Source organism: Castor canadensis, chromosome 3, assembly GCF_047511655.1.
Source record: "Castor canadensis chromosome 3, mCasCan1.hap1v2, whole genome shotgun sequence".
Lineage (NCBI taxonomy): Eukaryota > Metazoa > Chordata > Mammalia > Rodentia > Castoridae > Castor > Castor canadensis.
In genome coordinates, this window is record NC_133388.1 from 17,860,240 (window position 1) to 17,886,399 (window position 26,160).

At 35.3% G+C, this 26,160-nt stretch overlaps 1 protein-coding gene across 2 annotated transcripts in view; it reads left to right on the top strand.

The window, feature by feature from the left end:
* Positions 1-26,160, top strand: part of Rps6ka5 (ribosomal protein S6 kinase A5) — a 187,997-nt gene that overhangs the window by 110,625 nt on the left and 51,212 nt on the right. For both annotated transcript variants that reach the window (XM_074067318.1, XM_074067317.1), the window contains exons 4-7: positions 822-937; positions 5,098-5,205; positions 15,660-15,743; positions 18,214-18,317. In XM_074067318.1, the coding sequence (XP_073923419.1) occupies positions 822-937; positions 5,098-5,205; positions 15,660-15,743; positions 18,214-18,317 (412 nt within the window). The remainder of the gene's footprint in view (positions 1-821; positions 938-5,097; positions 5,206-15,659; positions 15,744-18,213; positions 18,318-26,160) is intronic.

Consider the following 26,160-nt stretch of genomic DNA (forward strand, 5'->3'; position numbering starts at 1 on the left):
GAGTTTGAACAATTTCTAATATTAATCTATATCATTATTAGCCTAAAATAATGAACATTCAGTTACCAGTTTTTAAAATGCCTTTTTGAAGCCAATTACCAACCTAATTGGTTTGTTTTTAATTAGCCAACTCCTTTACTACTCCTTACTGGAGCCATTTTGTCTCCTGTTTCATTATTCCCCTTGAGATTAAACAGGGCAAAGTGAAAGGGAACAGGAATCTTTTAGTTTCTAAGAGCTTTGATTCAGCAACATTATATGTCTTTTACTTTGTGCTCCTTTTTATATTTATTTTGGGGCTATATGGAACAATAAGAAGGCTGCTACTAACATACAGTTTTGGAAATGTATATAGACAATTCTGGAAAATAGTGCTTTACAGATGTTAAAGAGAGTGACTGACAACCATGACATATGACAAGTTAGGATTTTGCTCATATTTTGTGTTTGTTTTGGTTTTGGTTGTCATAGTAGCTGATGTTTTGCACTCCACAGTAAAGTATCTATTGTATAGCAATGGCAGTTTTCTGATATGTTGTGTTTGAGAAAATGTATTTAAATGTATGTGAATTTTATGTAAGTTTTGATGGTAGTACTCTGCAAATTGATTTTATTGGTTTAGGGTAATCATTATCTTATGGAACTCTATTATTATACAAATCTATTAATATTTTCTAAATGAAACTATATGCCTTATACTAAGTTACACAAAAAGTGTATTAAAATCAGTGCCTTTTGGTTAATCCAAAGTGATTAAAGGAGATACTTCCTTTCATTTATGAATACAAGTCAAAGAAAGAAAAAATATATTTCATTTTTAGATTATATAAATGGTGGAGAACTTTTTACTCATCTTTCTCAAAGAGAGCGTTTCACAGAGCAGGAGGTGCAGATCTATGTGGGAGAGATTGTGCTTGCCCTGGAACACCTGCACAAGGTAAGACGCTTCATCTTTGGAGTTTCCTTTTGGACAGTCTTTTAACTGAGATACTGACGGAGCTCAACAAGCCAATGTTTTCACATGTCACTTTTGTGGTGGAGTTTGTGAATGCTACCAGTTTTCTCAGTTTCATCGTTCCCTTTTTAAAAATCTTCTTTCCCATTGTAGTTACTGTGATGCAGGTCAAAATGATACAATCTGGGCAGGTTTTTTTTTTTTTTTTTTTTTGTCATTCTTCATGAAAAATTTTAAGGCTTTATTATAAATTACCATTAGAATAAAAGCTTTTAATTCTTTTTTTATTCATATGTGCAAAACTTTTAATTCTTAAAATGATCTATAAAACTAAGCCACAAGGCATAATTTGTATTTCCTTAACTGTGACTTACTCTATGATTCTTACTCTGCCTGTGTCTCATCAAGTGTATTTCTGGATTAGGTTGGAGCAGGAGCCTTGTTTCTTGCTCTTCATTCTGGCTTTCTTCTGCCCCAGCCCGTGCTTCTCCTCCATTACCTCCATGTGCTATGAACTCAGTTACTAAAACCTTTACAGGGAAGTCATGTCTATGACCCTGTTGAAATGCTAAACAAATCATTTTAAGCTTCTTTTTATATTATTGCAGGTGCCATTAATTGATTTTTGGCAGCACTGGGTTTTGGTACTTGCTAGGCAGGTGCTCTACTTCTTGAGCCCTACCTCAAGCTCTTTTCTCTGGTGATTTTTGAGATAGGGTTTCACTTTTTGCCCAGGCTGCCCTGTACTGTGATCCCCCTAGTTTATGATTTCCACTGTACCTGGGATGACAGGCATGTACCGCCATGCCCAGTTTTTTTTTTTTTTTTCCATTGGAATGGGGTCTCAGCAACATTTTTGCCCAGGCTGACCTGGTGCTTCCGTCCTCCCAATCTCAACCTCCCATTTAGCTAGGATAAGAGCACAAGTCACTGTGCCCTGCTATTGATTGAGATGTTATCTCAAACTTTTTTTGGCCTGGGCTGGCCTCACTGATCTCAGCCTAGCTAGCCAGGATTACAGGCTTGAGCCACTGTGACCAGCTAGACACCATTAATTTTGATCCATAAAATGTAACCTAATTTAATAAACTTAAGGAAGAAGCATTATTGTAGATGCAAATAGTCTTTATGTAGTCTGGGCTTGTGTGTTTTTCCTCAGAGAAAGAAAGTTCTAAAGAAATTTATACCACAGGTGTGTGAGACCATAGGAGATTGACATGTCTTGAGTCACTAAATTTCATCAATACAGGGTATATCACAAAGCTACTCTTCTTTATTATGCTGTAGTCAGGTCCTAACCTAGCTTAAGATACACAAAAATTTAAGTGCTGATTTTAGAGCGTACAAAAAAGAGGAGAGAATTGAAGGGAAAAGATAAAGAAGACCTTTTTAAAAGGCGAAAGATTTATATGATCTGAAGAGAAACCAGAGTCTGAAGAAGACCTTTTTAAAGGGGCAGGGAGATTCAGTCAGAAGTTGAATCAAAGAGGGAGACAGTAGATGGGAGAGACTGTGAGAAAAGATGCTGGGACAGTGCAAGAAGAGAAGGTAGCGTTCAGGAAAAGAGCAGACCTAGTCTAGAATAGAAATAAGAATGGACATGTGGAGGGAGATGGTTCAGAAGAGAAATCTTAACAAGAGTGAATGAGCCAGGTATGGTAATGCATTCCTGTAATCACAGCTCTTGGAGTTGAGGGCAAGAGGATTGTAAGTTTAACCTGGCAGGGCTACATAGAAAGACCCTGTCTAAAAAAAATGAAACTATATGAGAAACAGAAGGGCTAGAGAAGAGGGAAGAGGCAGTGGGGACAGTCTGCAGTACAGTAGAAAGAAAGGAAGAACAGGAATAGTAAAGGAGGAAATCAAATTGAAGTTGTGAGAAAGACGTTTACTCATGAGAGAATTTTCAACATGGTGACAAGCTTTATGCATATGATTGTTTTGTGGGATATAAAGAAGTTAAGATGTCCTTATACAAGTAACAAATTGGACCCCAGAATAGGCCACAACGACCTATGAAATTTATGATTAGACATAATATTTTATAATACAAAAATGACGGTGGACTTCACCATAAACACCAGAGTAAAAACAAAACACTAACCTCCAATGGGTAAGCTAGAAAATGCAGTTTTTAAATTCTGTTCATTCTATTTACCAGAATGAACATTATTCATTATTACTAAACAGTAGTAAGAAACATAGAAGTAGGGAGCATATTGAATTGGACATAAATGTATTTCATATAGAATGATAGTGATAGAGCAAATCAGATCTCAGCTAACTTTATCTTCCTACCCTAGAGAGAAACAAATGACACAAAGCCAGCAACATTAATCTTGATATAGGTACTAGTGCTGGGTTTCACAGGCAGAAACAAAAGTGGAAATTTACTTGGAATTGATGAGGTAAAATAGTTAGTAAATAATTTATGCCTAAAAATCTTCTCCAAAAAATGTTTTAAAAAACCGTACTGCCAGTTGTTAGATGCTTGTAATATTTCATGTCAAATGTCTGTTCACTGTAGATACTAGATGTTTTCTTTCCTATCTTTCTTGTAAATCACTGAAGATCTTGGAGGAAAATTTCCTAGTGTTTTTCTTTGTATAATTTTCATTCAATTTTGAGAGATTATTAAGGATATGCTTTTTTCATATACTTGATGTTGAAGAAAGCAATATTTAAAAGTTTAAAAATGTTTAATCCAGGCTGACATAACTAAAAAATGAAGCAGAAAATTCATGCAGATAAAATGCCTCTTATATAGCTTAAGTAGATTTATTTATGTTATATAGTTGAAGTGTTTTGTTGTAAAACTTACACACAAAGCAAAATTGATGTACAGTCATGCACTGCATAATGATATTTTGGTCAACAATGGGCCATGTATGCAGCAGTGGCACTATAGATTATAATACAGCTGAAAAATTCACCTCACCTGTGATAATGCTGCACATTACTTATGTTTATGGTGACGGTGGCAGTCGTGTATCAGAGTGGCTCATACAATTATGTACAGTACAGTAACACTCGATAATGATTATAAATGACTGTTTCTGATTTGTGTATTTACTGTACTATGTTATTTTAGAGTGTACTTCTTATTAAAATGTGGGCTAAAGTGGGATACTGTAAAACAGTATGCCATGTTATGCTGGCAGCAGCTCCATACATCTCATGTTTACTGTGTAATCATTTTCTCTTGTGCTTGATTTACTCTTTTGTTATTTTGTTCATTGTGGCTATAGGAGTAGCCTGTTATATATGTACCACATAGCCTAAGTCTATAGTTGGCTGTACCATCTAGGTTTGTTTAAGTATACTCTATGATACTTGCCCAATCCCAAAATCCCCTAACAATATACTTTTCAAAATATACCCCTGTCATTAAGCAACAAATGACTGTATAAATGTTGCTTAATTGGTTATTTTGCTTATTTAAAACTAAAGATAACTGAAATTAGCCTATGGCCTTTAACATTTCTGTTTAAGAGCCTCTTAGTCAACCAGCCTTTATTAATTGCCTATTTGACAATGGCATAAAAAGTAAAAAACAGTATGAGTATATCAAGACAAATAGGAAATATCTAGAAAATATTTGCCATTTATAGGTAAGTACAGTATAAACCTAGGTGTCATAGGATGAAAAAAAAAGGAATACTGTGTGAGGTAGGCTTATTGATGCATGCCTATTATCTCAGCACTCCAAGAAGTGGAGGTAAGAGGATCATGAGTTTAAGGCCATCCAGAAAGAGCGAGAGTGAGAGCAAAAGGAAAGGAAAGAAAAAGAGTAGAAAGACCAGCATGGAGATCTGGTTATGCAGGAAAGTTTTCTGAAGCCATTAGGAAGTAATGGACAAGAATTGGCTACAAAGACAACTGAATATTATCTTGAGTGAGTGTGAGATAAGAAGACTAGAGTCAGGAAGATGCAGTAGTCAGTAGAGAGGCCATAAAGAAGCTGAACGAAGAGAATGAAGACATGGTTGGAGAGGTCCAGGGAACCCAACAGGAATTTATATTTTATTAAGAACCATAGGATCCTGAAGAGGGAAAAGCCTCTTTTAAAGGGAAATAAGAAATACTGTCCTAATTCATTTTTTGGAAATTGTTTTAAAATGCATATTTGTTTGTTTTTACAGTTGGGGATTATATATCGTGACATTAAGCTTGAGAATATTCTACTTGACTCTAATGGCCATGTGGTGCTGACAGATTTTGGTCTGAGTAAGGAGTTTGTGGCTGATGAAGTGAGTATTTTTTTTTAATTTGCAGTTAGTAATAGCAGAATGTAAACAAAGATGAAAAATTAGTTACAGAATAAACATTTAATAGGACCATAGGGATTAAGGAATTCCATCCATATTTGTTCAAAGGAACATTTTGGTATCAATGACTATCAAGATTTTTATTTTAAAATTACCATGAGACTATTCTGTTAGAATTGTAGTAGATCTTTGATCAGAATTGCCCAGTTAAAAAAATTATGCCTTCACTTTCCCATAAAATGTATAAAGTATAACTAAAATTTGAACTGACCCTTTTGGCCTTTTCGGAGAATTGTGGCTTAGATGGTGCCCAATAAAGAACCACCTATAATTTACATTATAATTAACAAGTAAGAATTCATCTGGCAAGAATGCCAAGATCTACTAAACCTCATTTATAAATAATGCTGTTTTTGTTCAAAATGCACTAAAATATAATAGTTGGTGTACAGCCTCACATTTTTCACACTAATTAGAAATTGTTTAATATTATAAAAACCTTTAATTACATTTAAAGTTACCCATTTATTATAATTAAGTGTTATTTATGTAGAAATTGTAATAAAGTCATATTTTACACTATTCTTTAAGATAACTAAATTCAAGTGCCAACTTTATTTCTATATGGAAAACTATTGGTATAGAACACAGAATCATAGTAAAATTTTTGTAATGAAGGACTTGGTTGTATAAAAACACATCATTATTAGATTGGTACAGGTTGAGCATCCCTAATTTGAAAAACCATAATTTTTTGAGTGCCAACATTATGCTACAAGTGAAAAATTCCATTCTTGACCTCTAGTGACAGGTCACAGTCCAAGCACGGGCACACAACACACAGTTTATCTGTGTCCCTCAGGGACAAGAGACCCTCTCAGTCTTTGATACATCTTTTTCATGCACACAAAGCCACCACCCACAGAGGGTAATGAAATAGCATGTGTGCAGGCCCTATACACCAAAGACAGATTCTCCTCGTCAGTGTCCCCACCTGGGGCCAAGACCAAGGTATGTTATTCACTTTTTTTTTTTTTGCTTATTCTCTGCTCTGTGATATAAAGATATTATTGAAAATGTCAAAAAGGGCTGCAGATGCTCATTGATGTGATAATAAGAAGAGGAAGCATATGTATTTATCTTTAGCACAGAAAGTTAAGCTACTGGAGAAACTGGATAGCAGTATAAGTGTGAAATGTCTTAAAGAAGAATATGGTGTTGAAATGACCACAGTATATGACCTAAAGGTACAGAAGAAAAAACTGTTGGAGTTCTGGGCTGAAAGAAATGAACAGAAGTTAATGAAAAATTAATAACGAATTTAGAAAAAAATGTCCTACAATAATAAGATAACCTACATGTGATTAATAAATGTTTAAATTTTCTAAATTTCTTAATATCATAAAATAATAATAAAAATAATATAACTATATGTGCCCTCACTTTACATTTTTAGTTATGAACATTTTGCACATTTCCCCACTCATTCAGTACACATTGAATGTCTGCTATGATTCAGGCACTGTTCTTTCTAGGTGTTGGGAACTAATAGCCAAATAGACAAAAATTCCCCCTGTACCCCAAGAGGCAGTTAATATCAAGTATGTAAGTAAAACATGTATGTAGTGTGTTAGTAATAGGTTGCAAGGAGACAAGTATAGTGGGAGGTGAGGGGTAGGAAGTATCAGTGAGAACTTTGTACTTTGAAATCAGTGGTCAGAAAATGCCTCACTAATAAGGCGACATTTGAGAAAGACATGAAGAAAGTTAGAAGGTGAGATATCTTAGGAAAGAGATTTCTAGCTAGAGGAATCAGCCAGTAGGATTATAATTGGGATGTTTGTGGAACAGGGAGGCCAGTGTGGGCATAGAATGAGGAAGGGTTAGAGTAGTAGAGATGAGGACATGGAGGTGATGATCTGGAAGAAGGATTGTACAGATCAGACAGGACATTAAAGACCATTGTAAGGACCATGTCTTCTCTGCACAAAATAGGAGTCATTAGAGAGTTCTGAGTAAAAGAGTAGCATGATCAAACCTATTTTGGGAGAATGATTCTAGCTGGTACATGTGGTAGTCTGAAAATGTGGTGTCCAGTTAAGAAGCTGTTGCAGTAATCCCAGCAGGAGATGGTCCTGGCAGGGTAGATTGTAAGTAGTAGCTGAATTTTAGGTATGTTCTGACATGAGAGCTAATGGTGTTTTTTGATAAAATGGGAATGGGGAATGAGAAAACTACTCTTTGGGTAGTTCCAGGGTGTTTGGGCAGAACAGCTGAAAGGATAAGGTTGTCATCAACTGTTACGGGGAGCAAGTTCTGGGTGGGTAAAGAATTCAGTTAGACAGGTTGAGTTTGAGTTGCCTATTTGATTTATAAGCAGATGTTGAGTAGGCATTGGGTTATCTGGGTCTGGAATTAGGGAGAAAAATCTGGTCTGGATATATAATTTTGATATTTTCTAATATTGTATATAAGTGATTTTTAAAATTGTGAAAATGGATGAGAATGCCAACAGAGTATACAAAGATAGAAAAGAAAAAAGGACAAATTTGAATTCTAGGCTATTCCAACATTAATAGAGTAAGGAGAGGAGGAGAAGCAGCCAGCAAAGGAGATTGAGAAAAAGGGACTGGAAAGAAAACAGGCAAGTGTGCTGTATTAAAGCCAAGTGATAAAATGTTTCAAGAGTGAAAATTATTAACTGTCAAATTTCTGTTAAGCCAAGTAAGATGAGGACTGAAGATTGAGCATTGTCTTGGTTTAAAGATAGGAATAGTTTTACTGTCACATCCTAGACAACTCAGTTATTTTTGTACAAAAGAAGGTGAAATGGGGTGGAAAGCACAGCAGGAGATGAAGTTGTCCCAAGAGAGGGTTTTTTTGCTTTAAGATCAGAGAAATAACATGTGCCATACACTAGTTGGGACATTCCTGGAAGTGAGAGGAAACGTAGTAATGGTACAGGAGAGAAAGGGGAGATTGCTGGAATGCCGTCCTTGAGAGGGTAGTAGCATGAACACAAGGGGGTGTGGTCCTCAGTGAACCGCATGATCAGAAACAGAAAGGGGCAGTTACTGGGCACAGAAGCAGGTGGGAGTTGGGTAGTAGTAGGAGCGTAAAGAAGAGCTTTTATGGTTGCTTCTATTTCCCATGGAGAGTAAGGAAGGGGATGGAGAGATTAGAGGTTTGAGAAGGGAAAAGATGCAAAATACCCAACTAAGAAAATGAGAGGGTGAAGTGGGAAATAAGTGTTTTGCTGCTTGCCATTAAAGGCCTACTTGAGGTTCACAATCATGAATTTAAAATGAAATTGGTCAGCCTGGTTGTGTGCTTTTCTCCAACCACATGTAGCTGCATACGTGCAGGTGAAGAGTGAGTGGGTTGAATTTAGCTTTAGTACCTATACTTCATGTATCCATATATATATTATTATCTAGTGTTTTTTTAAATGTACATGAATGGCATATCCTATTGCAAGTTGGTTTTTTACTTGATATATTTTTGAAGTTTATCCAAGTTGAAATTACTACATTTATTTAGCTGCTACATAATATTCTTTTATATGAGTTATCCAGTTTATTTATCCATTCACCTACTGAGGTACATTTAGGTTGTTTCAAAGTTTCTCTGTCACAGTTTTATGTTTTTCTTACATTATTGGTTCGTCAGAGTACTTTCAAGTATTCTAGGCACTCATCTTCAGAATTATATTTTTGTAAGTTGCTTTTCCAAATCTTTCACTTAACTTTGCTTAATATTTTTTTGCTATTATCAGGTTTGACATTTTAATAATAAGCATATCTACTAATCCTTTAGGGTTTACATTCTTTGAATCCTTAATTTTTAACTGTGGTAAAAAACCATTAAGAATTTTCATCTTAATAATTTTTAGCTATACAGTTCATTAGTGTTAATGATGTTCATATTGTTGTTCTACAGTCTGTAGAACTCTTTCGTGCAAAACAGAAGCTCTGTGCCCAGGGAATACAGCTCCTTGTCTTTCCCTCCCATCGACTCCTGGCAACCACCATTCTACTGTCTTCAAGATTAATCCATATTTTAGCATGTGACAGGACTTCCTTTTTTGGTAGTACTGGGGTTTGAACTGAGTGCCTCACGCTTGATAGGCAAGTGCTCTGCTGCTTGAGCCACTCCACCAGGCCCAGAACTTCCTTTTTAAGGCTAAATAATATTCCATTTTCTATTATTTCTTTTTCATAGTGGCCATCCTAATGAATGATAGATAATTCATTGTATTTTTGATTTGCATTTCTATGGTAATATTCAGCATCTTTTCATGTGCTTTTAACCACTTGTATAGTATCTTTAGAGAAATACCTATTCAAGTCCTTTGCTCATTTTTAATCAGGTTATTTTTGTTGTTTTTTTAAGACTTAAAAATTTTGGATGTTAACTCTTCATCAGATATATGATTTATAAATATTTCCTCCCATTCTGTGTCTTGCTTTCTCATTCTGTTCATTTTCTTTGAGTCACAGAAGTTTTTTTTTAAGTTTGATAAACTAATTTGTCTTATTTTTGCTTTTGTTGCCTATGACACTGCACGTTGTATCAAAGAAATCATTTCCACGTCCAATACCATGAAGCTTCCCCATGTTTTCATGTAGCAGTTTTATCATTTTAGGTCTATGTTAGGGAATAAAGTGAGGTAGATCTCTTGTATTATGTAGATAACTCTGTTCCCTTTTAAGTATTCATTGAATAATCAGTTAATCCCTTGCTGATTTGAAATGCAACTTCTTTCATATAACTGAGTTCCTATGCATGCTGCTGGGTTTATTTCTAGAATCTTTATTGAATTTCAGTTGTCTGTTTGTCCTTCCCTGCATCAGAACTAAAATATCTTAATGCCTGTAACTTTATACTGAGCCTTGAATCTCAAAAGGTGAGGTCCTCTTCATCTTCCCTTATCTTACTGTCATCTCCTTCTTTCCCTCTTTTCCTCCCTCCTCACTTCCTTTTCTAGTCTTGACTTTTTGTTACTCTATGTAAATTGTGGAATTGAATTTACAAATTAACTTGGAGAGAATGTCTGTCTTTGGATTTTGAATTTTTAATCAATGAGTTTTCATCAATGAATATGTGTAGCTTCCCACTTATTCTTTATGTCCTCCAAAATATTTTATAATTTTCTCTGTAATGTTTTATGCAAATATAATTAGATTTGCTTCTATTTACACTATAATTTTTGTTCCAGTAATTGTAACTATTGTCCTAAAAATTAGGACAATAGATTGTTTATGTTTTTCTTGCAAAAACATTGGAACTTACTGATCTTGTACATAAATAACTTTGTAGAATTTTTATTAGTTCCACAAATAGGTAGGACTCACTTGTTTTTTTTCTTTTTATGTAGATGACCATATTAAAAGAAAAAAATCAGAACCACTATTTTTAAGTGGTGATGGCTTTGTTTCTTTGCAGTTTTCATACCTTTTAGTTTATGTATGTTTGAGGATAGTTGTTTTGCTTTGGATTGATTGGGTTTTATTGCTTTGTCCACTAAGTTTTGTACATAAATGTATGTGTTCTTTATTTTTTTTTTTTACCTTAAAGGACATGTGCTTTAGGCTTTTTTATTACTCTGTGTTGGAGCATCTTTCATTTCTTGGAACACATTTTACCTTTCATGAAATATATTGTTTGCACATTATTGGACTTTATTTACCAATATTTTATTTAGGACTTTGTTGTCTGAGTTGACCTGTGATGTTCTTTTGTAACATTGCATTTGTCAGATTTTGGAATCAAAGTTTATTGATTACCATGAAATGCATTTGGAATGGTTAGCATCATCTAGAGCTCTTTTTCCTTTACAGTTGAGTGAATATACTTCCATAGCTGGGAGGACTTATGTTTTTCTTTTTGCCTTTTTTCTTCCCTTGGGTAAGTGCAGGTAGCTTTTAAAATGTATGTGCTTGGCAACTAAGAGATAGCATAGATAAATGGGACCTCATAAAGCTAAAAAGCTTCTGTTCATCAAAAGAAATGGTCTCTAAACTGAAGAGAACACTCACAGAGTGGGAGAAAATATTTGCCAGCTATACATCAGACAAAAGACTGATAACCAGAATATATAGGGAACTTAAAAAACTAAATTCTCCCAAAACTAATGAACCAATAAAGAAATGGACAAGTGAACTAAACAGAACTTTCTCAAAAGAAGAAATTCAAATGGCCAAAAACCACATGAAAAAATGTTCACCATCTCTAGCAATAAAGGAAATGCAAATTAAAACCACACTAAGATTCTACCTCACCCCTGTTAGAATAGCCATCATTTGCAACACCACGAACAACAGGTGTTGGTGAGGATTCGGGGAAAAAGGAACCCTCTTACACTGTTGGTGGGAATGTAAACTAGTACAACCACTCTGGAAAAAAATTTGGAGGCTACTTAAAAAGCTAGACATTGATCTACCATTTGATCCAGCAATACCACTCTTGGGGATATACCCAAAACACTGTGACACAGGTTACTCCAGAGGCACCTGCACACCCATGTTTATTGCGGCACTATTCACAATAGCTAAGTTATGGAAACAGCCAAGATGCCCCACCACTGACGAATGGATTAAGAAAATGTGGTATCTATACACAATGGAATTTTATGCAGCCATAAAGAAGAAAAAATGTTATCATTCACTGGTAAATGGATGGAATTGGAGAACATCATTCTGAGTGAGGTTAGCCTGGCCCCAAAGACCAAAAATCGTATGTTCTCCCTCATATGTGGACATTAGATCAAGGGCAAACACAACAATGGGATTGGACTTTGAGCACATGATAAAAGCGAGAGCGCACAAGGGAGGGGTGAAGATAGGTAAGACCCCTAAAAAATTAGCTAGCAGTTGTTGCCCTTAACGCAGAGAAACTAAAGCAGATACCTTAAAAGCAACTGAGGCCAATAGGAGAAGGGAACCAGGAACTAGAGAAAAGGTGAGATCAAAAAGAATTAACCTACAAGGTAACACCCACGCACAGGAAATTAATGTGAGTCAATTCCCTGTATAGCTATCCTTATCTCAACCAGCAAAAACTCTTGTTCCTTCCTATTATTGCTTATACTCTCTCTTCAACAAAATTAGAAATAAGGGCAAAATAGTTTCTGCTGGGTATTGAGGGGGTGGGGGGAGAGGGAGGGGACGGAGTGGGTTGTAAGGGAGGGAGTGGGGGCAGGGGGGAGAAATGACCCAAGCCTTGAATGCACATATGAATAATAAAATAAAAAATAAAATAAAAAAAATAAAATGTATGTGCTTGTGTGTACACGTGCACATGTAGGTATATTTAGATTTTTCTTTTTTAATCAATTTTGGTAGCTTACTGTATTTTTATAGAAAATGTCCTATCTTGTCTTAAATTCTTTGATATTAGTTTGTTCATAGAATTTCCTTATTTTTAGTATGAATTGTAACTCTAGCAATATTTTCTTTTTTTTAATTTTCTTTTAAAATTATCAATATTAGTGATTTATAATTTGTCTTGATCAGTTTTTCAGATGCTCGTCCCTTTTATTAGTCTTTTGTAAGAAACAGCTCTTGTTCAGGCTCTCATTTTTCCCCCATTTCCTTGTGAGTTCCATTTTTCCTTTTATTTCTATAAGTTTCTTTCATGGTCTTTTCCTAAACATTAGAATTTTGCATCTAGCTCACTTTAAAAAAAAAATGTCAAGAATGCACAGCTTTTAGTTATATCCCATAAGTCTGACTCATATTTTTATTATTATTTTAACTCGCTGTCATTTTTTTCTTGGGGCTATGAGTTATTTAGAAGTTGGTTTTAAGAGAATAAAGAAATGAGTTATGTAGTTGTCATTGTCAGATAAAGTAAAAACGTGGTAACTACTGATGACTATCATATCTTGTACTAATGAATAATACATATATTTCATATACTTTTTAAAGCAGTGTTTTGGAGAAGAGATTCTAGATTTTCATGACTTTTAATTTGAAAACTTTAATAAAGTTAAAATTCAATTTTGTTTTAATTGTCTCATAGTGAGAGGGAAATATAGATAATTTCAAATGCATATGACTTAAAGGCCACCATAAGTAGAAATTAAAGTTTACATTTGCTTAAAAGGCTAGTTTTCTAAATAAACAAGAATCTAGAGACATGGTTCCGCAAAAATTCATCGTCTTTTTACTCATAAAGAAGTTTGGAGAATTATTTTTATCTTTTTTGGTGTAGCAAAACATAATTTAGGATATGATATGTTAGGGATATCTTAAAGGTATCTTTTAAGATAACAACAAATGATAAATACTGTGCTTCAGTCATTTTTATTTGAATTTTCAAATCCCCATTGAAGCCAAGGCCTAACACAGGCTAGGTATGTGCTCTGTCACTAAACTATATCCCTACCAATAATGGTTTTATGTTTCTGTATCTTGGCCATGCAATTATTTTTGCTTATTGTCCAAAAATGGGCTATGAATAATAAATATATTAACTTAAATGCTATTTAGTTGTAAGAAGCTTGGTGCCTTTTAAAAATTAACTTTTCAAGTGATTCCTTTTTCAACAAGTCAGTGAGTAGATGAATATTTCTTAATGTACATTTTTTGTCTAAGATGTCCAAAAAATGTTAAAAACTACTCATTGCCAGAGCTGACAGTAAAGTGCCAGCTTAGTGAGCACAAAGTCCCGAGTTCAAATTGAGTACCACCAAAAAAAATTTATTCATTGCCTTTCATATAAAAATCAGTTTTGTTTAACTTTAGTCTTTTTGGTAGTTTGCCACAGCATTAACATTTGGTCTTGAAATGATGAAAAAGAGAGATAACGACCTGTGACATATGATTTATGTGTGCTCCTCAAAAACACTGTTCTCCCAGGTAACACAAAAAGAACACTTCTGGGCTGGAGGCTTGGCTCAAGCAGTAGAGCACCTGTAAGTACAAAGTCCCAAGTTCAACCCCTAGTACCACCAAAAAATAAGACAAATGAATAAAATTTTTAAAAACTTTCTACAGTTATATGAAAGAAGTTGCATTTCAAATCAGCAAGGGATTAACTGATAATTCATTGAATACTTAAATAGAAACTGAGTAAAATAATGAGAGGTCCACCTCACTTTATTCTCTAACATGGACCTAAAATGATAAAACTCCTACATGAAAACATGGGAAAGCTTCATGGTATTGGATGTGGAAATGATTTCTTAGATAAACACACAGAGTCATAGGCAACAAAAGCAAAAGGAAGACAAATGAATATATCAAACTTAAACTTATTTCTTTTAGTTCTAGAGGGACAAGTAATCTTTCAGCATGTATAGAATGTAAAAGGGAAAAAAACATAAGCCATGATTATGAATCATAAGCCATGTTGATTTTATTTTTATTTATGTGTGTGCATATATGTTGCAGCTAATAGTTTTAGTCCATAGCGTTTAATTGATTGCATTATAGCTATGGTCTCTGGGGGCTTGCTTAATCTGGAACCAATAAAACAGGTGGACTTCTACCACTTCAATGACATAGCTAGAGTAGAATTCTTTACAGTTAAAATTGGCAAACAAAAAAAAATGCTCATTTTTCTTGAAACCTTGCCAGTAGAAGTGTAAATTAGAAACTTTCTGTAAAACATACTAGTTTTGTGAAACATATTAGTAGCCAAGATACCATTGAAAGTTTCAGATACAGCCATATGAATACACATTTATTATTCAAGAGGAACTCTTTGTTTTCCTTATTCAGTATGTATGCAGCTTAGAACATTGAGATGAGTTAGTTGGTCATTTTAAAATTTATTCATTTTTTTACAGTTCTTTGAGAGTGATATATTAAATTTGCCCTTTGAATTTTTTAAAGTTCTATAAAAGAGAAACAACTGTCTTTAGGAGACAGTTTTTTAAATGACAGTTTGGGCCATTATCCATTAGCAGTGCCAAACCTATGCAAAATAATGAGGTAGAAAAAATATTTTCATTGTATTTTTATATTTGGATTTCCTCTTCTGAGCATTTGGTCTTCCTCCTTCATGTTCCTAGTGTTTTCTCAGTCTTGCCTATCTAGAAATAAAGCCACTCATACAATAAACTGTTAAGACAGTTCATGTTACCCTATGAACTGTTAACACTTTTAAAAGAAAACAATAACTGAAATATGCGTATACCAAAAACCAACACCCAAACAACAGAAAAGAGGACCTACTAAATGGAGTAATAATGGGTGATGGTGGAGTTGCTGGCATGAGAAGTCTGTCTGAGAAGTCGTTTACCTTGGATTCATACTATCTAGGTGATGCTCTGTCCTGATGAGGAAAGAGTCTATCTGGCAGATTCTACTGCTGCTTTGCTACCACGATGTTTCTCAACCACTGAGATGTATTACTAACTTCCTCCTTTGGACACTTGTCACACTACCTTGAAATCAAATCCTTTTTTTTTGTTTGTTTATTTGTTCAAGACTGAAAGAGCATATTCCTTTTGTGGAACTATTGAATACATGGCACCAGATATTGTCAGAGGGGGAGACTCAGGACATGACAAGGTATGTTCTATTTTTGATACTTCTTTATCTCCGTAAAGTGTGCAGTAAGAATCCTGATTAATAACTTCAGGTACAGCCTCTTCAGCAGAGCCCTCTTTCTGGTGTTGTTACCTTCTCTCTTTTGCTTTATATACCTGAACACATTATGAGTTCTAGCATTTTGGAGAAAAAAGATAATAAAGCAGTTAAGCCACTCTAGATTTTCCTTTTTAAAGTGTTACTGGTAAGGATTTTTAGTTTGTTTTGTAGAGTAACACTTGTTAAAGTTGAGACCTCAAAATTAATTCTTCAAATACTTTTTAACTTATTTACCTTTAAGGAGCCTATAGCTTAAGCAAAGCACCAATGATGACTCCATTTTTTAAAAAATCTTTTTCTGTTGCATAGGACCTTGGTCTTTCAGGACACAATAGAGCTGCATATGTGAACCGTATACATGATTCCTGTCTGAATCATGATGAATGATTTAAACAGTGCTTTTATTGGCAGGATTAATTTTGCTAGAAAACATCATTATGTGTACCACACCTATAGTTGACCAGTGCTTTCTAAGTCATTAAAAAGAGAATCACTCATATTTTCTTATTTCCATTTCTGTGTTTAACCTTACAGAGGTACTGATGACTTGGTTGATTATCTCTCCAACAGAAATAAACAATTTTAACAATCTTGGAAGAAGAAGAAATCCTGCATCTCAAGACAGTCTGTTTTCCTAACTCTCTAAAAAGTTCACTTTTTTTTTTGATTCTTCCTTTTGTATGTGCAACATGAATATCTTAGAAGAAGCTTTCTAAGTAATTATGTTCTAAAATCTAGGTTATATTTTTCCATTTCTGAATTAAAGGGTAAAAAATTTGCTCAGTCTTTCTTTAACACTTTTGTTTTATTAATAACTTTCTCCAAATAAGTAATTCTAGCTGTTTTTGTTCCTCATCTTTCTCTTTCCCTTTATCCCCTTTCAACCTGCATGCATAGGTTGGGGTCATGGCTCAAGTGGCAGAATATCTGCCTACCGAAACATATGTGCATATTTGCATCCTCAATATCTTTTTTAATTACCATTAATATATTTATAAGCTCATTTGATTAGCATTGGTTTTAGGCCCATAGCTAGGAATCTGATTATGGGTGTGTATCAGCAGATAAGCATGGTGTTATGTCCAATAGCACAACATTCTGAGACTCCAACTCAAATGGCAGTGGAACTGCTTGTATGAATTAAAGAGTTAAATTGCTGCTTAAGTTTGCTTCATGGTTTTCTTTGAAGCTCCTGGACAAATTGGTAGGTATTCAAAACTGTTAAAATTGGAAATTTAGGGCTAGAGACGGCTCAAGTAATAGATCATCTGCCTAGCAAATACAAAGCCCTGAGTTCAAACCCTCATACCTCCAAAAATAAAAAATTTGGAAATTTACCAAATTAGCTACAGGAGCTAATTTGCAAATGAGAAAACCTTATATTGCTCCTAGAACCCCTGCATACCTGAGGTCCACAATACAACGAGTCAATAGATGTTCTTTCTTGAAGGCACAATATCCAGATAACTTTGAGTTAATTCAATGAGATCATGTGTGCAAAGTACTCAAAACAGGGCCTGGCATGGAGGAAGCATTCAAAAAGTACGTTTCCTCTCATGGGTTCAGTCAACCTGATCTTGTTTTATATGTCAGTGCCCTGTGTTTTCTTGGAATTAGCTCTGGATTCATAATCTTGGTGTCCGCTCTCTGAAACTTTGGTCCCAGAGTTTGGAGGCAGATAGTTTAAATATTAAATTTTTAATATTCATTAATGTTTCTCCTTGGTATAAACTCATGTCAGCAAGTACTCAGAGTTTGATTGCCTCATTATAAAAGAACTTGTTTTCAATATATCAGAGTTCTTTAAACTATATGCAATTCACTGTTCCCTTGGTTTAGGTAACTGCATTTGCAAATGAATTTCTAATTTAGAACACATTTTATTTTTTCTATTATTTTAAATCCTTCCATCATAAAAATGATTAGATTTATGTGAGAGTCTATATAAGAGAACTTGACTTAGGAACTCATGAAAAAGTAATGCCCTTGGATGAGATTGAAATTTTTTTATTTGATTTTAAGGAACTTCATGAGGTTCTTTGGCATTGAATATTAAATAAAAATGGTTATTAGTGGCTTTTTACACAGTATAAGTCCAGTGATTTCACCTACTTCAAATTTTAAAATTTTCTTTCAAGTTGAATTGTTTTAAATTATTCAGGGTTAAACTGTAGCTAGTTTAGAAAATAAAATACTTTCAGGATACCTGGATATCAGTTCTCTGAATAGCTTTCTTATATGTGCTTATTTAATACTTGTTGCATAGAAAGCTATGGATAAAAATTTCTGTTAAAATATATTCCAACTACATAGCTTTACTTTGTTCAGTTTTTCTTTCTTACAGAATATATTTTAGCTGATAATTCTACATGAAATTATAATTGTTTTATAGGCAGTTGACTGGTGGAGTTTAGGTGTTCTAATGTATGAATTACTAACTGGAGCATCTCCTTTCACTGTTGATGGAGAGAAAAATTCCCAAGCTGAAATATCGAGGTAAGATTTAATATGAAACAAATGTACTATTTTCTCAAAAGAACTGAGCAAATTTTGTAATTAGGCTGATGAAAAATAATTTTAGCAGGGATAAACAAAATGATGTTTATGGGGTAAATTACTTATACTCAAACAGAATATAGATACATAGCCTTCCTATTTCTTCATATTTTATGTTCCATGTTAGATCATAAGTCTCATAAGGATAGTGTCATAATTTTTATGTACTTTTAATTACTTAGCACATTGTCCCACACCTACTAGGTACATCATTTATTGAGAAGTTTATTTGATTGTATTATATATACAGTGGGTGAAAAGTATCAATTTCTTTACCACTTTAACCTGAAGAAACAGAAATAGTACTTTTCAGTTCATGGATGTGGGATCAATAGAAGCAAATACCAGAAAATTACCGTCTTGAAAGTTTTCATAGCATTGTTCTGTTCTGTTCATTCATAGCACCTACCACAGTTACAGTGTTAGTTTGTTTATAATTATTTGATTAATGTCTGTCTGTCTGTCTGTCCCATTAGATTGTAAGTTCCATGAGAGCAAGGTGCATGTCTTACTTTGATCCTCAATACTTAATAATATTGAATTGAATGACTATATGAAAATATATGAAAGAACAGTTTTGAGGACATTAGACATCTGCCAATGAAGGACAGGGATTCTTGATAGTCAGAAAATAAACAAGGTAAGCCCTAAGATTTCCCCCAGCTGCAACACAGGTGGAGTTAGGGTTATAGAGAACTAGAGTCCTAGAAGACCAAGGTAGCTAGAATGTGCAGGCCAGAGTCTCAGAGAGGAGAGAGCTGGAGAAGGAAGTCCAGAGATTTCCAGAGTGTTCAGTTGAATAAGGTAAACCACTCCAGAGATTTCCAGAGTTCAATTGAATAAGGTAAACCTTATTCAAGCAAACCTTCAAGCAAGAGGGAGCTAGTCAGTACAATTAAGATGCCATTTTCCTCCATGTGGCTCAATAGATTCAATACAGTTACAATTCCAGCAGACCTTTTTCTTTTCCATTAGTAGAAATTGATAACCTGATTGTAAACTTCATATAGAAATGCAGAGGTCCTACAATCACCTTTGAAGAAACAGAGCAAAGTTGATTTGAAGACTTATCACAAAGCTACAGTAATTAAGACTTTATGGTGTTAGTATCAAGAGAGATGATAAATGGAACAGAACAGAGTCCAGAAATAGAATTATACATATACAGGCAACTGATTTTTTGACAAAGGTGCAGCAAAGTCACTTCAATGGAGAAGTGATAGTTTTTTCAACAAATGCTGCTAGAACCATTGGCTACTCAGTTGGGGAAGAAATGAAATTTGATAAATACTTCATACCATATAGAAAAATTTACTTAAAGTAGATCATAGACCTAAATGTAAAACCTACAACTATAAAACTTCAAGAAGAGAACATAAAGAAAAATTCCTGTAACCTTGGTTATGTAAAGATTTCTTAGGTCTGACAGGAAAGGACCACCATAAAAGAAAATATTGATAAGTAGACTTCATCACTATTAAATACTTCTGGCTGGGTGTGGTGGTACATGACTGTAATTCTAGCACTATGCAGGCTGAGGCAGGAAGATCACAAGTTTGAAGCCAGCCTGGCCTACATAGTGAGTTCCAGGCCAGCCTGTGTTAGCGTGTCTTTAAAAAAAAAAAAGAAAGAAACTAAAAAAAATATACTTTTAAATACTTCTCTTCAAAACTGTTAAGAAAATGGAAAGACAAGCCACTGACTGGAGTAAATTTTTAAATTGTATGTCTAATGAAGGACTGGTATCCAGAATATGCAAAGAATTCTGAAAACTCAAGAAAACAAACAACCTCATCATAAAACAGGCAAAAGCTCAAATGAACATTTCAGCAAAGAAGATCAGTGAGTGACAAATAAGCACATGAAAAGTGAACCTACATCATCAGTCTTAGGAAATCCAAATTAAACCTACTATGAGTTACTCCTGCAGACTCACTCAAACGGTCCCAATGCCACGTGCTGATAAAGATATGTAGGAACTAGGGCTTTCATACCTTTCAGGGGGAAATGTAAAATAGTTATTACTTGTTTGGAAAACAGGAAGTTTCTTTAACAGTTAAACATTACCTGCTACATTACCTGTCCATTCTATTTCTCCATAATTTCCAAAGAAAATGAAAATGTGTTCATAAGCTGGGTGTGGTGTTTCGTGTCTGTAATCCCAGCTACTCAGGAGGCAGAGGCAAGAGATTACAAGTTCCAGGTGACTCTAGGCAAAGTTAGGGAGACCCTGCCTCCAGAACAAACACAGAAAGGCTGAGGGTGTAGCTCAAGTAGTAGAACACTTGCCACGCACACATGAGGCCCTGAGTTCAATCCCTAGTACCACCAAAAAAAATTTCTGTATGAAAAATTTTTTTTTTGTTGGTACTGGAGTTTGAAGTTGGGGCTTCATGCTTGTTTGTAGGTGCTCTTCTGCTTAAGCCATGGCTCCAGCCCTTTCTGCTCTGGCATTTTGGAGATAGGGTCTTTTTTTTTTTTTTTCAAGCCAGTATGGACTGAGATTCTCCTGTTTCTCCTATTTTATGCTTCCTGTCATCACTGGGATGCTACATACATGCTGACATGCCCAGCTTTTTCCACTGAGATGGAGTTTTACAAACGTTTGTCTGGACTGGCCTGGAACCACAGTCCTGATCTCAGACTCCCAAGTAACTAGGATTACAGGCATGCCCAGCCAATAACATTCCGTGATATAGATGTCTGTTCCTACATCCTTTCGTTTCTTTTAAGACCATACAAAAACTTGTACAACAAATGTTTACAACAATTTTACCTGTAATGACCAAAAACTTTAAATAACCCAAACTGTCAACAAATTAGTGATTAAATGGATAGTGGTTTATCCATATAAATGGAGTACTACTTAGCAGTAAAAATGCATGATCTATTAATACAGCAGCATGGATAAGTCTCAAAATAACGAAACTAAGTGAAAGAAGCCAATATCAACTGTTTACTCTATGATTCCAATTTTGGAAAATGAAAACTCATCTACAGTGACAGGAAGGAATAGTGTCACCTGAGGACTGGGATGGGGGAGGGCAGCAAAAATCACAAAGCAGCATGAGCAGGCTTTGGAAGGTAATGTCATCTTCATTATCCTGATTGTGGCAATGGTTTCACAGATGTATGTCAAAACTCATCAACAGTCTGCTTGTATGCATTAAGTTTGTGCATAATAATTGTAGTTTAATAAAACAGTGTAAAAGTAAATAATTTGTCAGCATTTCAACTTAATACCAAAGTTACATGAGCAGGAATACCTTTTTTAAAAACATTATACTAAGTTAAAAATATATCTGTTATGAAAAATTCTAAACGTTACTTTTGTTATTTTAAATTGACTTTGACAGCTTAAAAATGACTTAGCTGGGTGTGGAGATGCACGCCTGTAATCACAGCTATTCAGAAGGTAGAGGCAGGAGGATTGCAAGTCTGAGGCCAGCCTAGGCATCATAGCAAGACCCTGTCTCAAAAAAACTTTTTAATAAATTAATTTTTAGAAAAGAAAATCTCTTGGGCTGGTGGAGTAGCTCAAGTGGTAGAGTGCCTATCTAACAATGTGAGGCCCTGAGTTCAAACTCTAGTACCACCAAAGAAAAAGAAAAATCTCAAAATTATAGGAAACCATGGCCATTGTCTTGAGAACTTGAGTCCCACTGCAGTGTCTCAGGAGGGGTGGCCTTCCCTGAAAACATTAAGTAGTGGTTCCTTTGCCCGGTTCCCCTCTTTCTGATTCCAACTTCTTTTTACAGTGTTCTTTTCCACTGTAGGGTGCCCATAAAGAGAAGTGTACTGCTTATGATGGCTGGAATATGCCAAACCAAGTGATATTCACCTTAAAGTACTCCACCAGATCTTTTTTGTGAAGGATTCTTTTAAGATAGGGTCTCACGAACTATTGTCTGGGCTGGCTTCAAACTAAGATCCTCCTGATCTCTGCCTCCTGAGTGGATAGGATTAAATTGCTTTTATTCCCTTTATATCAACCTGTTGGCATTCTGATTTTAGTAAGTGAAAGAAAGCCTGAATCAGATCATCTAAAATGTTAGAACTAGTATGAATAGATTTTCAAGAATTTAAGTAGGATTCCTTCCCTTTAACCAGTTAATTATTACTTTGTCATGTTTGTTTAAAATTTGGTGTTAACCTATGATTCTTTGGGGGATTTTTGTGACTGAAATATTCAAACACTGTAACATCTGATTCGTCCTACACTACCTTTTTCTTTCAGGATAATCATTCTGATTATCATTCCTGGTGTAAAATCTTTGGTAGTCTGTTCTTAAAATATGTATCATTGAGATAAATGTATCATTATCTTGTCTCCAGATGTCTTCATTAGCTAAGGTTTTTTATTGAATTCTCCATTCCTTAATTATTGTGATCCTCCCTGAATTCCACACACTTCCTGTGTTTTTTATTTGAAATGTTTCAAAATAACGTATTACCCATGTTATCTGCTTACTGATGTTGATTACAGGTGTTCTAAAATCAGAATAAAAATGGTTTGCTGTTATATTAAATTTCAAAGCATAAGAACTTAGAAGAAAACTTAAGAGTCCAGCTTTCTGCCTAAGGTTAGACTCTTCCTGGGTGAGACTCCCTGACAGTCATGCACCATCACTAAAAACATGGTACTGTTAGTATTTTCATGAAACAACTGCCTAGTATTGGTCCACTTCTGTTGTATTGAGTTTTCCCCCTTAAAATAAACTGAAATTATCTTTCTCTTATCTCTGCTTGTTTGGCTTGATTCTGTCCTTTCAAAAGGAGAATAGTTGTTATTTTTTTTCCAGATCACTGAAGGTATTTGAAGATATGTATGTCCCTGTGGTGTGTGTGTGTGTGTGTGTGTGTGTGTGGTATGTGTGTATAGAGCCTTGCACTTGAATCCTACCCTACCTGTTGCCTAGTTATTTTTCAGATAGAGTCTTGCTTTTTTTTTTTGCTTAAGCCATCCTGGACATTGATTCTCCTACTTATGCTTCCTGCATAGCTGGGATCATAGGCATGCACCAGCATAACCAGTGTTTTTGTTTTGTTTTTGAAATGGGGGTCTTGCTGACTTTTTACCCACGCTGGCCTTGAACAGATCCTCCAGATCTCTGCCTCCCAAGTAGCTATGATTATAGGCATGGACACCTCACCCAGCTTAGAATAAATTTTATCTGTAATAAACCTTTCCAGTTCATTTAAGTGCTCCTCACATCCTGATACCATTTTGGACAGATATTAACTTGTCAATAGTACGGACAAGAAGCTTTTTAGCTTCTCAGAGTTTTTTAACTTCTCCATGCGTCTATTTCTTATTTTTATTTTATGTGTAGGCATGGACTTTTCTTACTTTGTGCCTTTCTGTGTAGAACTTCATCTCTTAGGGTGTGTGTTACTGCTGCATAGGAATTGCCCACCCTGTCAGTGGACTCACCATCAATTATACTACTTGCTCCTATAAGGAGAAACTCTTTATTGGCCCAGGACTTTGGAAACCATGATAATTGAATATCCTCTCAACTGAGAGATGTCATTTGCTGCTCTTCCATCATCTCTGACAGGGTGTTTCTTTGTCTCACTTTCTGAGGGGTTCAGTTCCTTGCTGTCTGGTGGTCAAGAATACCTCAGTTCCTTGCCATGTGGGCCTCTCTAACATGGCAGCTTACTTCATCAACACACGTAAATTGGGAAGAAATGGAGAGCCTGCTAGAGTGACAGAATATTTTTCAACCCAATCATGAAAGTGTCATCATGTCCTCCTTACTGTATAAATTGGTTATAAGAAAGGCACTCAGTCCATTGTATACTTAAGGGGTTGTGAATAACAAGGATATGGTGGCCATTAGGGACCAATGATGAAGTCCATCTACCTTGGATTCTTTATGAAAGTGTTCACAACTCCTAGTTTAGGTAATTAATTTATTGTCATCCTCCCAAGGAGTTGTTCTCTATAGGTAATTATTTTAATATACTTATGTTGTGTGACTTGCTACATTCTTCCGAACACAAAATTAAGATAATAATTCTGTTGTATTTTTTCCATATTGATTTTATAGTTTTCTTAAATTAGCTCATTTGTATTTTTAATTTTTTTTCTTTTAATAGATGTCTTGCTTTTAGTGTTATATATAGAATAATAAGTATCATTATTTTTTACCCTATTTTAAGAATAGATCAAATTTGTTTTTTCCCTTGCTTTCTTTTCAAGTCTTTATGATAAAATCCTTTATCAGCTTATTCCATAAGCTTCCTTGGTTCTCAATTTGCTGTTCATCTTTTTTCCCTTTTTTTCCACATTTTAGGAATTTCTATATCCAGTAGCAGCATCTTTGGTTCCCAGGCTGTTTGACTAGTTACCCAAAGTCTCTTAACATTTGTCACCATCGCTATTCATCACCTCACTTTCGTATACAACACGGTTGCAATAGACTGAGTCCAGGAACAGGAAGGGTGTGGCAAGGATGGAAACAAAGGGAAAGAACATTTCCCTTTGCCCGTATATTCCTCAGCTTGGTGTCTTCCTTTCCTCCTCATCCGTTTGATCTTTTTACTCCTGTTTCACCTGCATAACACATGGGGTTGGAGTGAATCATACTGTTATTAATTGCTATGGGGCACTCTCTTAGTGGGTGTGGGAGGGTGGTGGAGCAGTTGGAGCCCTGATCAAAACCTCAAATAATCCTGCCAACTGTGAGAAGGTCCTTCAGAAACTCCATCTATCTGGTTATCATTTCTATGCTTACCCCACCTCCCCCGCCAGCTTAGACTCTTGCTAATCCTACCTAAGATTTGGTCTTCTGCTGTTTCCAGGATGATGCCCCAGTGCAGGTACTTTTCCACCCTGTTTTCCATTACCACCCTCAAGCCAGTGAGCTCTGCTGAACTCTAGAAGGCCAGCCTCCTACATTCTGGAAAGGGCTATGGAGGGAAGAAGAGGCCTTCTACATTTATGACTCCCCTGATCTGTGGATTGGCATGCTGCTGTTTCTCATGGGCTATAGTTCTCCATGGCCCCCAAGAAGGCGTCATACTTTTGGATGAGAGTCTTGCCTCTGTACTATGACTCTTGTCCATTTAGCAATCTTTTTGCAATTCCTTGCATTGCACTGTGCTCTGGTCTTTAAAAACTGCCTTAGTTTTATTGTCACATGCAGTCACTTGGCCCCAAGGTCTGGGTTCTGTAACTTCTCCTGTCACCATCATCTCACCCCTATTAGGAAAAGGTACTTTGATAGGAATAATGGAGTAGGTGGGAAGTTAGAGTTTCAAGAACATTGGCTGGGGGCTGATGGAATGGTTCAGGTGGCAGAACACCTGCCTAGCAAGCATGAGGCCTGAGTTCAAATCCCAGTACTGACAAAAAAATTATAAACAAACATATATATAAATATTATATATATATGTGTATACATACACACACACACATACATACATACATACATACATACATACATTACATATATACACACACATTGACTGGGCCATAGAAGTGTAGGAAGGAAGGACCGGGAAGAGGTTCGCTAGTAAATACTGTAGTGGGTGCAGTGAAATCCCAGCCTTCATATAAGCTGTGTTCACCTCGGAGATTATGATGCATTCAGGACACATCTGATACAACAGTGATCTAACTGCAAGAGTGGAGAGAAATACAGGCACACCAAGTTGGTGCACTAATGAAGCCTTAGTCATTGAGGGCAGTGCAGGGTAGTGTCTACCAATTTTAGGAAGAAGACACTATAAATTGATTCATTATACATACATATATATATATATATATGTATAT